This window comes from Dipodomys ordii, unplaced genomic scaffold, assembly GCF_000151885.1.
Source record: "Dipodomys ordii isolate 6190 unplaced genomic scaffold, Dord_2.0 Scaffold68, whole genome shotgun sequence".
NCBI lineage: Eukaryota > Metazoa > Chordata > Mammalia > Rodentia > Heteromyidae > Dipodomys > Dipodomys ordii.
The window spans coordinates 2,384,607-2,397,374 of NW_012267284.1; the positions used below are offsets into that span (position 1 = coordinate 2,384,607).

Here is a 12,768-nt window from a genome sequence, read left to right on the forward strand (position 1 = left end):
CACCGCCCCCCGCGCAGGCCCACGAGGGGCTGGGCGGCCGCAAGACCTGCATCCTGGAGCCACTCACCCGGCCCCGGCCCCGAGATCTGGCCTACTCCCAGCTGTCACCCCAATACCACAACCTCAGCTACTCCTCCAGCCCCGAGTACAGCTGCCGCGCCCCCCAGAGCATCTGGGGGCGCCTGAGGCTCAGCCGCCGGCGACACAAGGACGATGATGACGAGTTCATGGCCGCTGGCCATGCCCTGCGCAAGAAGGTCCAGTTTGCCAAGGACGAGGACCTCCATGACATCCTGGACTACTGGAAGGGGGTGTCCGCCCAGCACAAGTCCTGAGCCCCGGCCAGCCCTTGAGGGCCCCCCGAGGGCCTCCTGTCTCCCCCAAACCCCTGATGCCCACTGGACCAAAAAAAAAAACCCCACATGACCTGTCATGACTCCGATTCTCACCACAAACCCCAACACACGCACACCCGGCTGGGCCAGCAGCGGGGACCATGAGGGGACCTTTGGAGGGTGACAGATAAATGTTCACGCTCATCTGTGACCTGGCACCAGCGGTATGCACGTGCACACATGCACACACATACACATGCACACACACGCACACGGGACTCCGGAAAACTGTGTCTTAGGGGTGGGGGTGGGGGTGGGTTTTTTTTTCATTATCTTTCCTTTTTTGATTCTTCTCTGCTTTTTCTTTTAACTCTTTCTCTTTATGTTCTTCCTTTTTTAAAAAAAATTATAAAAGTTAAACTGCTAAAAAAAAAAAGGACAAAACACCTGCTCTGGGGGTGTGGCCTCCTAGGACCCCCCCCCAGAACTGGTTTTCTGTGGACTCTGGACCACCCGTGTCTGTCCTGAGGCCACCAGGAAGGGGTAGAGTGGATGGGGGAGGGGGGCCGGGGGGACCCTGGGGTCTTGGGTCGGAGGCGCAGGGTGGCTGCCATGGCTGGAGGGCACCACCAGGGGGCGTCAGGGGCCCCAGCCGCGTCCCATTGCACACTGTCGTTAGTTGTTGTACAGAAAAAAAAATTTCTATATTTGCAAATGTTTACTGTGAAATGAGAAAGAAAAAAAAACTATGTCTACTAAACAAAAAAAATCTGCAAAGGAGAAAAAAAAACGAAAGTGTTTGTGGTGGATTTTTACTGTGGACTCCTTGGGGGGAAGTTTAGGGGGTCTCTCTGAGCCCATTTTGGGGGTGGGCCTTGTTGGAGGCCACAGCTGAATGATGGGCATGTGGGGCCCCTCGCTGGGGGAGGGGTCCTCAGCTTTGCCGGCTAGTGTGGGCGGGAAGGGAAGGCAGAGGAGGAGGAGTGGGGGGAGGCAGGGGGAGGCAGGGGGAGGGGACTGAGCTCAGGGCACGCCTGGATGCTGGAGGCGCCAGAGGTGGCCACATCTGCTTCCACATTCCCACACTGAGGTGGCAGAGGACAGCCTAGGACAGTTGGGGCTCCTTGAGAGCCCCAAGAGATTGAGTTTGTATGTGTGTGAGCCCATGATCGAGGCTGTGTACGTGTGGGGACCTGCAGTGCCAGAGCCCCAGCCACAGGAAAAACCCCTGTCCTGAAGCTAGGAGCCTAGAGCCCGCCCTCAGTCCTCCAGCGGAGCCCTGTCAAGCCCACCCTCCGTCCCACCATGAACAGTACTAGGTCTTTCAAGTCCCTGGAGCAAGTGTGAGAAAGTCTCTCTGAGTAGCTCTAGTACTTCCTGCTACTGAGCATGTGCTCACCAGGACTGTGACTCGAGGAGGAGAGCCCCTCCCAGGCCCCCAGTCCACCTGCCAGCCACATAGGGGCTCTGGGGCTACCCCAGGGAACCAGTCCCAGCCCCAGGCCCCTGGGAGAGAAGGTGGGGGAGAGGGGTGGTCTTAAGGCTCTGCATGTCTTGGCCTGTTCCTCCTTCCCACTCAGTTCCGGGGCACCCTCCTGCCTGGTGCCAGACACATGGAAATCACATCCCCCACCTGGCCGGGGGACCCTCCCTTCATGGTCCCAAAGCTCTGGTGGTGGAGCCCCCCATCCTCGTGCCCCCACCCCTGGCCCCCAGGGGCAAACTGTTCCTGATCTGGAATCTGACCATCAGCTGGGGCCACTGCTGCAGGCTGCAGGCTCCTCCCCCAGGTCTGGGCCACTGGGCACCTTTGGAGGCTCTGGCCCCCACCGGGGCCAGGGGCGGGGCTGAGCCAGGGCGGGGCCTGGCCAGGGGTGGGGTCAAGCCAGGCTTGGGGCAGGGCAGCTGCGCTGTGGCTGCGGGAGGGCAGGGCTCTGCCCAGGCACCAGAGGAGATGAATGACGGGACAAGAGTGGGGTCCTCACTATAGGAGCCCTGACAGCTGCCCAGAGTCCCCCACCCCACGTTGAGCTCGTGTCCCACGCCTGCCAGTGCTGGAGACCCTCTGGGAAGTCATCTGCAGGACGTGGGGAGAGGTGGGCAGCTCAGGGCAGCACAGGGCCTGGGGCTCCAGGCCAGCATGGGCAGAGCCCCGAGGGCTTCCTGGAGAGGGTGGCGTCTGCTTCGGCAGAAGGGAAACTGGGTGAGGAGGGGAGCTGAGCCTGGGGCAGCTGGTTTGTCTGCAGTTTGGGGGTCTGGGGTGAAAAGCAGAAACTCAGAGCCCAGTTCAGCGCCCACAGCAAGCCACCCTGCCTCACCAGTCTCGGTAGCCTGGCCTGCCCAGCATGGGGGGGCAGCCCCCCAACAATGGTTACTGCAACCTAAACCTCGCATCACAGGCAGCCACAGAACCAACAGATGGCTGCTCCTACACCCCAGGTAGCTGGTGGGGAACCCCTTCCCCCCTTCTCCCCTAGCAGGCCCAGTGGCCACCGGGGGGGGTCACCCTTGGTGGTCAGTTGTCCAGTCTCTCTGGTGGCAATCGCAAGGCTGTTCCCAGGAGGGGAGGTCTGGGTCCCGAGGTTGACTGCACAGCCAGGGCAGCTATGAACCAAGGCCCAGCACCCCGGCCTCCACCTTCCATTCATGCATGCGTTCCACACACAACGACACAGCGCCGGCCCTGAGCAGCCTCTGGAGGCAGCAATGAGTCGCCACCCTTGAGGGGCTATTCCCACGGGCCCAACAAAGAGGACACCCCAACAAGAGCCCATTTCCAGACAAGGGACCCAGCATCCGTTCCATCAGCACACTGCAGCCCCAGGGCCGAGGGAGGAGGAGGTTACCGTGGGCATCAGCCCGGCGGGCCTCAGGGGGGCCTCAGCAGAGGCTCACGGCTGGCAGGAATCAGGAGAGACCTGCAGGCCTTGCTCTGCCCCACCATCTTCCCATTTCCTCCCAGGGGCCCCACGTCTAATCATAGCTGGGCAGGAGTCAGGGAGCCCTTCTGGAGGTCAGCAGGGACAGAGTGGCTCGCACCTGTAATTGTAGCCACTCAGGAGGCTGAAATCTGGAGGATCAAGGTTTGAGGGAGCTCAAGCAGGAAAGTCTGCAAGATTCCATCTCCAAAATAACCAGCCAAAAAGCTGAGCTGGAGGCGTGGCTCATGCAGTGGAGCACCCTCGGAACAAGCAAAGCTGAGCAAGTGAGAGGCCATGAGCCCAAAACTCAGTACTAGGAAAAAAACCAAAAAGAGGCACCAGGGGTATGGCAGAGGCGGAAGCTATGGATTCTGCCAGGGTCCAGGGTGAAAGTTGACAAGACAGATGTAGGCACTGGAGCCAAGGACTGGTGGGAACATGTGCAGACCGCTCCCATTCACAGTCCAAGCAGACAAGGGCAGGGTTGGGCCGGGCCAGACTTCTGCCAGGCTGGGAAGCCCCATCTCACAGCATGAGGAAATCACAACCATAATCTTTGCTGCTAAAGATGCTGAGATCTGAGGACTGCAGTCCAAAGCCATCGAGGGATACTTTTACCTTTAACCAACCAGCAAAAAGCTGGAAATGAAAGTGTGACTCAAGTGGTAGAGTACCAGCCTTGAGTGAGAAAGCTCAGAGACAGTGCCAAGGCCCTGAGTTCAAGTCCCAGAACTTGCATACACACACACACACACACACACAGAATCATAACTTCTGTCTTGTCCCAGAAATAATAATCCCTTTATTATAACAATGTTAGACCATAGTTCAGTGAAGCAGCTGGAAATCAAATTCATCACGCAGAGGTAGCCATGCAACTTGGGGGTGCAGGGGACTCCTGGATTCTTCCTCTCCTCTTGGCAGGACACACAGTGGTGTGTGAAGATGAAGAAAGCATGGACTGGGGGGTGCAAGTGGCCTTGTGCATGGCTGAGGAAGGAGGGAAGAGAGGCCATGTCTGCAGGGGAGGCTGCCCTGGTCAGCACCACAGACAACGCCTGCTCACTGAGACCAGGAGGGGCCAGGGCACTGTGAGACCTGGAGTATGCGCTCTCTCTCTCTCTCTCTCATAAACACACAACAGCGAGAGGAGAGAGACAAAGGAGAGAGATTGAGAGAGGGAGAGAGGGGGGGAGGGAGAGAGACTGAAGTTTGAACTCGGAGCCCTTACTAGACAGGACTCTACTGCATAAATATACCAGGACGGTGATCCTCCTATTTGTACTGCTGTAACCTGGAAAGCAGGAGTGTGTTATCACGCCAGCTACTGGTTGAGATGGGGTCTTGAGATCTTTTTGCCCATGTTGGCCTCAGATTGTAATCCTCTGACTTCTACCTCCCAAGTAGCTGGGATGACAGGTATGAGACACCACACCAGGCTTAGTTCCCACCAATTTTATGGGCGGCAGTGTGTGTGTTTCTCTGCAGACTTACCCTGTGTGTGTGTATATATATATATATATATATATATATATATATATATATATATGGACATCTGTGTGACCACCATAATCATTGAGGCACACCACACAAACCTCCCTCTTACTGTCCCTTGTCACCCCGCTACCTCATTCCTAAAAGCAACCGCAAAGCTCACTCTTCCCCTGAGAATTCTGCCCTGAGAACGCCACATAAAGATGATCGTAAACCACGTATCGTTTTGAGCTTTCTCCTTGAAGCACCAGCCCCTCCAGCCCCACCCGGGTCATGGTATGTGCCAAGAGGTTATTCTTTTTCCTTGCTGAGTATGTACATGTGGCAGAGCACAAGTATTCAACCATTCACCTGCTGGAAGACTTGCTTAGGGCTTGGGACTATTACAAATAAAGCTACCATGAAAATCAATGTACAGGTTGGTGTGAACTTAAAATTCTGATTTCTCAGGTATAAATCATGGTGGCAGGTGTGTGGGTGGGGGGGAAACCAATTGCTAGTCTGTGTCATTAGGGCTTTGGGGGTTGGCTTTATCCTTTTCTTGAGACAGGGTAGCAATTTGTAGCCAACCAACGCTGGCTTTGTACTTCTGATCCTAAGTGCTGTGGTTGCAAAAGTGTGTTAGCATGCCTTGACTTCCTTAAACATTTTTATGTGTGCATGAGATTCAGTTTTTAGTGGCTTGTGGTGTTTTGAGTTGATCTCACTGTGTAGCATTTAGAGGAAGCTCTGTTACAATATACATTTATGTTCTATCACTTCAAATTGAGCAGAGAAATTTGACTTTAACTCTTTTATTCTCCCCCACCTTGCTTGAGCATGTAAATTATATCTAAGTATTTCATCTATATAGGATGGTTATAATTTTTGCTTTGTCCATCAAAAAAAATTTTTTTAACTCATGGTCCAGGTACCAGTGGCTCACGCCTGTAATCCTACCTACTTAAGAGGTTGAGATCTGAGGATCACGGTTCAAAGCCAGCGTGGGTAGGAAAGCCCATGAGACTCTCATCTCCAATTAACCAGCAAAAAATCCGGAGGTGGAGCTGTGGCTCAAATGGTAGAGCACTAGCCTTGAGCAAAAAAGCTCAGGGACAGCGCCTAGGCCCTGAGTTCAAGCCCCAGGACTGGCCAAAAACAAAAATCTCACAGGAATGGGAGTGCCTGTCCCACTTGCTGGGGGCCTTGTTTGTCCTTCTGGAGTCCCAGGCACCATTGGGTGGTAGTTTTCTTCATGCTCTGAGAAGGCCCTTTAGCAGCTAGTTAAAGGGAAGTTTGCTGGTGACAAATGCTCTTCAAGAATTTGAAAGATGAGCTCTCTTCATCTCCCAGACTCTCCGTTTCCTCCTTATTTCCCAAAGGGTAATTCTTCTGGACCCAGAATGGAGAGTGCGCACTTTTGTTCTGCACTTGAAAATGCACTGGGCAAATGCAGCCATACTGTTCACTAGACATAGGAGCAAATAGAAGTAGGTAAACTGAGGGCATGGGGGTTGGGAGAGATGGGGGAGGTTGAGAAGGGGATATTGCTCAAGATGCACTGTACTCACAGACTGACTTCTGGGATTGACACCCCTTTGTACAACTGCTTAAGGATCATAAGAAAAATGAAGAAAAATAAAACCCACGTCCTCTTTCTGGTGTACAGAAGAGAAATCTGTACTCAGTCCAAGGGCTCCTCCCCTGTAAGCAAGTTGTTTCTCTCTGGCAGCCTTGAAACATTGTTTCTTTGCATCTGGTTTTCCCAAATTTACTTATGAATTATTTTGGCATGGATTGTTCTTAGTGCCTCTTCTTGAATCTGTATTTAGGCCTTTCATTAAATTTAGAACATTGTAAGATGTTCTTCATTTTCATTTCCAGATATTGTTTCTTTTTTCAACATCCTTTTTCCTGCCTCCTTTCCTTTTCCTTCCTCTCCACACACACACATTATTAGATCATTTATTCATGGCCGATGGACCCTAAGGTTGTGCTGATTTCTTTTCAGTCTGCTTTTGTTCTCCGCTTTTGAGATGGGCTGATCTTTATAACCTGACTTCAGGGTTGAGAATTCTTCCGCTGTCTCTTGTCAGCTTTTGGATCCAGGGAAGTTTTTTATCTTTGGCTCTTGTGTTTTTCAGTTCTCTGGCTTCTTTCTTTTCTTTTTTAGATGAGACTCTTTTCTATTTTTTTAAATAGTTTAACGAGTTGGTAAATGCTGTTTCAGTGTTCTTTGTGAGTGATCGATGGCAGCTTTGAAATGTCTGTCGGGTGATTCTAACGCGTGAGTCATGTCGGTGCTGGAGTCTCTGCTGTCTTTTCTGGGAGGCTAAGAGATGTTTTAAATGCATGTGTAATTGCTGTCCTTTGAAAGGTCTTTTTTTAGCACACCCAAAGGGGTGGTAGTCATAATCCTTAATGACTGGGATAGGACAGGATTGGCCAATGGAGATGATCACAGCCTGCCCACCTACGCAGACTCTAAACCACCATGCTGCCTGTGCCACGCCCCCCCCCCAGCAGCCCTGGGAAGAAAGCTTCCTTAACTCAACTCTCTGAAAACATGGGTTATAACTTTTAGTATGATTTCAGATGAGCCTCTCGTTCTGGTTGCTTAAGTTTCTGCTATTTTCTACACTGCTCCACTCCCTGATGTGTTTTGGCCTGGGAAGATGACCTTCACAAGCTCTCTGGACTCTTTTGTGCCTTTGTGCGAGTTGAATATTTGGGGGCCATGAAAATGGATCTGTCAGATTGTGTGTGTATGTGCGTGTGCGTGTGTTCTGGGGCTTGAACTCAGTGCCTGGATTGGTGTTCTGCTACTTGAGGCACAGCTCCACTTCCAGTTTTTGATGATTAACTAGGATTAAGATTTTCACAGACCACGGGTGCCGGTGGCTCACACCTATAATCCTAGCTACTCAGGAGGCTGAGATCTGAGGATCACAGTTCAAAGCCAGCCTGGGCAGGAAAGTCTGTGAGACTCTTATCTCCAATGAACCACCAGAAAATAAGAAGTAGAGTTGTGGCTCAAGTGGTAGAGCACTAGCCTTGAGCTGAAGAGCTCAGGGACAGTGCCCAGGCCCAGAGTTCAAACCCCATGACCAAAAAACAAAAAAAGAATTTCACAGGCCTTCCTGCCCAGGTTGCTTCAAACCACAATCCTCAGATCTAAGCCTCCTGAGTAGCCAGGTGAGACCTTGAGAGAGGGCACTTCCCCAGCCCCCGCCCAGGTCCCCTGGGTTGCAGAGAGCAGCAAGTAGGGGGTTTGTGGGAGACTTATACCCCTGGGCAGCATGCCAAGCCAGGGCTGGATTCATGGTGTCCTCCTTCCCTGCCTCTCTGATCTGCCTGTATGTGGTGCAGGTGGCTCATGTGATGGTCACGTTCAGCCACTCACCCCCAACGGCTGTGTCCCAACTTAGTCATCTTGAGGGGTTTTGAACACAGAGCTGGTCCTGGGGCTTCAACTTAGAGCTTGAGCACTGTCCCTGAGCTCAAGGCTAGCGTTCTATCGCTTGAACCACAGCTCCATGTCTGGCTTTTTCTGTGATTAATTGGAGATAGGAGTCTCATGGACTTTCCTGCCTGGGCTGGCTTTGAACTGTGAACCTCAGATCTCAGCTTCCTGAATAGCTGGGATAATAGCCTTGAGCCATTAGTATGCAGCTTAGCCCTTTGGCTTTTATTTGCTTTAAATAATTTGTTTTTTGGAGACAAGAGCTCAAATTCATGATTCTCCTATCTCTGCCTCCCAAGTAGCTGGAATTACTGGCATGTGCCACCATGCACAGCGTTGGCTGTCTTATGATATCATCCCCCCTGAGCCTGGAGGGCTTGGGATGGCGTCTAGTTGGTGGACCAGGTGCAGGTGCTCACTGCCACGGCCTCTCCTTCCATCAAGCAGTGTGCTGTCCCCCTCACTCCGAAACGCTGGCTGGGATTTTGTATGAAACGACTTTAAATTTATGGACTTAGAGGAAAACCACACCCTTATAATGATAAGTCTCCCGAGTTTTGACTCTCTCATTTCATCTTCTTTTTCCTTTTTCTTCTTCTTCCTATGTTTTGGCTGTGTGTAATCTGCCCAGGAACCATTTCCTGGACCTCTTTTTTTCTGTGGAGGGTTGTACTCACTCTCTTCCAAGGATGGACATGTGACCTAACCAGAGCCAATCAGAGAGCTCTGTCTTCCTCACTGTGATTGGCCCGTGAGCAGTGAAGCATTTTAGTCCAGCTTTGGTCTCTATGCTGGGTGTAAGACAATTCTGGAAACCACCTGTAACTCAGCTTTCAGCTACTGTCACAAAAACTGGAGAGCAACTTAAAAAGAGGAAAGGTGAGCTGGGCACTGGTTGGTGGCTCATGCCTGTAATCCTAGCTACTCAGGAGGCTGAGATCTGAGGATTCCCAGCTTAGGCTGGGAAGTTCCTGAGATTCTTTTAACCAATTAACCACCTAAAACTGGAAGTGGAGGGGTGGCACAAGTGGCAAAGTGCCAGCAACAAAAGCTCAGGGACAGCACCCAGGTCCTGAGTTCAAGTTCTAGGACTGGCACACACACACACACACTTCACCACCAACAAGACAGACAACCCCAACTTTAACTGCATCAGCCTTCCTCATTGTCTTTATTTTCTATGTCATTAATTTCTGGTTTGTCTTTATTACCTTCCCCCCATTCTCATTCTCTCTCCCTCCCTCCCCTCCTACCCTCCTTCTCTTCCAGTCCTGGGGTTTGAACTCAGGGCCTGGGCACTGTCCCCAAGCTTCTTTTGCTCAATGCTAGCATTCCTACCACTTGAGCCACAGCACCACTTCCAGCTTTTTCTGTGATTAATTGGAGATAAGTGTGTCATGGACTTTCCTGCCCAGTCTGGCTTTATACCACGATCCTTAGATCTCAGCCTCCTCAGTAGCTAGGATGCAGACAAGAACCACCGGAGCCCAGCCTTCCCCCCATTTTCTTTGGACTTATTTTACTATTCTTTTTCTACCTTTTTTCCCCCCTTTTAGCACCTTGGTTGGAACTCAGAGCTTCACATTTGCAAAGCTCTACCATATGAGAGTCACACCACTACATTTTTTTTTTCAGTTATTTTTCAAATAGAATCTTATGTTTTCTCCTGGGCTGGATTGGACCATGATACACCTATATTTACCTCCCACATAGCTAATAGATGCCAGCTATCATCATGGCATTTTTCAAGTGAAGTACTTAAATCATTAATTTTTCATTTTACTTTTTCTTGTAATGTATGCACTGATGACTATAAAGTACACTGTAGCTGGGCACTGGTGGCTTACATCTGAAATCCTACCTACTCAGGAGGCTGAGATCTGAAGATTGCAGTTCAAAGCCAGCCCAGGAAGAAAAGTCTGTGAGAATCTGGTCTCCAATGAACCACCAGAAAACTGGAAGTGGAGCTGCGGCTCAAGTGGTTGAGTGCTAGCCTTGAGTAAAAGAGCTCAGGGACAGCACCTAGGACCCGAGTTCAGCCCCATGACTGACAAAAAAAAATGTATACTGTAATTATATCATATATCCATATGATGATATATATTATATGCCACACACCATACATATGGTCAGTTTTTTATATTTTCCATGAGGCTGTTTCTCACTTAGCATGGAAGCAACCCCCCTCAGAACATGAACTCTCCAGTCATTGGTGATGAATTCTGTGGCCTTCCTGTAGCTCGAGCTTCTTCCTCTCTTGCTTGAATCCTGCCTGATTTCTCCCGTCACCAACTGAAGGCAGCGACCCTGCTGCCCCCAATCTCCCAGCATTCCAGTGGGTTCATCAACTTGTCCTTAATGGACTTTCTTCAAAACTTTGTTTTCTTTATGAAGTTAAAGTTATGCTAACAGGTACCCATGAGTTCAGAATTATCTGCTTCTTGTCAGGCTGAGACCTTCTGTAGTCCCAGAAATACTTTCTTTGTATTTTGATTTAAGCAACTTTGTTCCTTTGCCTTCCCTCTCATCCCTGAACTAAAGCTTTAGGTGTGTCTCCTTTAAAAAGTGCAGGACTGAGCCAGGTGCTGGTGGCTCACTCCTGTAATCCTAGCTACTCAGGAGGCTGAGATCTGAGGATCATGGTTCAAAGCCAGCCCAGGCAGGAAAGTCTGTGAAACTCTTATCTGCAATTAACCACGGGAAAACCACAAGTGGCACTGTGGTTCAAATGGTAGAGTGCGTGAGTTGAAGAGCTGAGGGACAGCGCCCAGGCCGACTCACACACACACACACACACACACACACACAAACTTAACACAAATCCTTAGGAAGTCATAAATTCCGTGTGTGTGTGTGTGTGTGTGTGTGTGTGTGTGTGTGTGTGTGTGTGTGTAGCAGTAGAGGGACTGAACTCAGGGCCTTGCACTTGCCAGATAGGTGCTTTCCTACTTGAGGCACATCCTCAAACCTTTTGGGTCTAGTTTTCAGTCCTGCATTTATGATGAAGCCCTGCATTTATGATAAAGCTAAGCTGGTCTACGAGCCTCCAATTTATGCTTACCCCTCTAGCTGGGATGACGTGCGTGTGCCACTATACCCAAGCTTTTATTGAGATGAGGGTCACAATAATTTTTTGCCCAGCCTGACCTCAAACTGCAGTCCTCCCATCACCTGCTTACTGAGCAGGCTGGATTACAGATGTGAGCCACGGTGCCCAGCCTGGATGAGAAGAATGTACCTACAATGTTTAATAATGGGACATGTTGTATGTTCTCTTTAAGAAACAACATTGCAAATATCTGGCAGTCCCGCGAGGTTTCATCCTCTCACGTGGCCGCCCCAGGGTGACCCTACGCTCCTGTGTGTGGAGTTTATTAATTAAGATCGTTTGCTATGAAGGCTGGACACAGTAAGCAAAGAGGGGGAATGGAAGCCTATGGGCAGGCCCGTTGGGATTTGGACACCTGATTTATGGCCGCGCAGGACCACTTGGGGAAGAGGAGACTGTTTAATAAATGCTACTGAGACCATTTGTTATTCATGTGGAAAAAAAATGAAATTGAATTTCTGCCTCACGTCATAAATAAAAGTCACTTGTGGAAGACAATGTTGGGGGTGATCTTTGCCATCTCACTGTGTCTGGCTTGCTTAAACAAGACACAAGGAGTGCCAGCTGTAAAACACAAGACTGATAGATTTCACTGTGTGGACACAGAAAGCTCTGCTTACCAGAGACCAACATAAATGAGGTGAATAAGAGGGGTGGGCATGGTACCACACAAGTGTAGTCCCAGCTACTTAGGAGGCAGAGGTGGGAGGATCGTGGTCCAAGTTTGGTAAGGGCCAAAGCATGAGGATCTATCTGAAATACAAAAGTAAATGCAAAAGGACTGGGGGTGTGGCTCAAGAGGTAGAATGCCCCCTTTGGGCATTTGAGAGGGCGTGAGGCCCTGAGTTTGAGTCCCAGTAACTCACACACAAAAAGAGCGGGTGGAAAAGCACATCACATAGTGGGAGGAGATATTTTTCTACACATAAAGCAGCAGAGGATTCGTAAGCCCACCTGATTCACTGATTCACTACAGGTAGTTTGGACCAGGCACAGCCAATGAATGAATGGATGAAATCAAAAGCAAACATCTTTTAAATCCCTAGTGCACGTTGGACCAATTCTGAGTCAGACCAGGTGACCACCCACTGTGTTTAAATCATCGTGGGACCAGCTGACTGCTTGCTTGCCCTGAATTTTGTAAAGACACAGTCTGCCTCTCAAAAAGCAAATGAGAGCTGGGTGCTGGTGGCTCACGCCTGTAATCCTAGCTACTCAGGAGGCTGACATCTGAGGTTACAGTTCAAAGCTAGCCTGGGCAGGAAAGCCTGTGAGACTCTAATTGCCAATTAACCAGCAAAAAGCTGGAAGTGGAGCTGTAGATCAAGTGGTAGAGTACCAGTGAGTGAAAAAGCTCAGGGCCAGTGCCCAAGCCTTGAGTTCAAGCCTCAGGACCAGCACAATGTTCATCAAATCCAACCCCCCACCCCCCCACTGTCTGAATTGACTGCCTGGAGCTCAGGCCTT

The 12,768-nt window shown here is 50.4% G+C and overlaps 1 protein-coding gene across 1 annotated transcript in view; it reads left to right on the forward strand.

The window, feature by feature from the left end:
* Elfn1 (extracellular leucine-rich repeat and fibronectin type III domain containing 1) overlaps positions 1 to 598 on the forward strand; it is a 2,782-nt gene extending 2,184 nt beyond the window's left edge. Inside the window, exon 2 of the mRNA XM_013023377.1 lies at positions 18 to 598. Within this exon, the coding sequence (XP_012878831.1) occupies positions 18 to 335 (318 nt within the window). The 3' untranslated portion in view covers positions 336 to 598. The remainder of the gene's footprint in view (positions 1 to 17) is intronic.
* Positions 599 to 12,768: the final 12,170 nt, after the last annotated feature.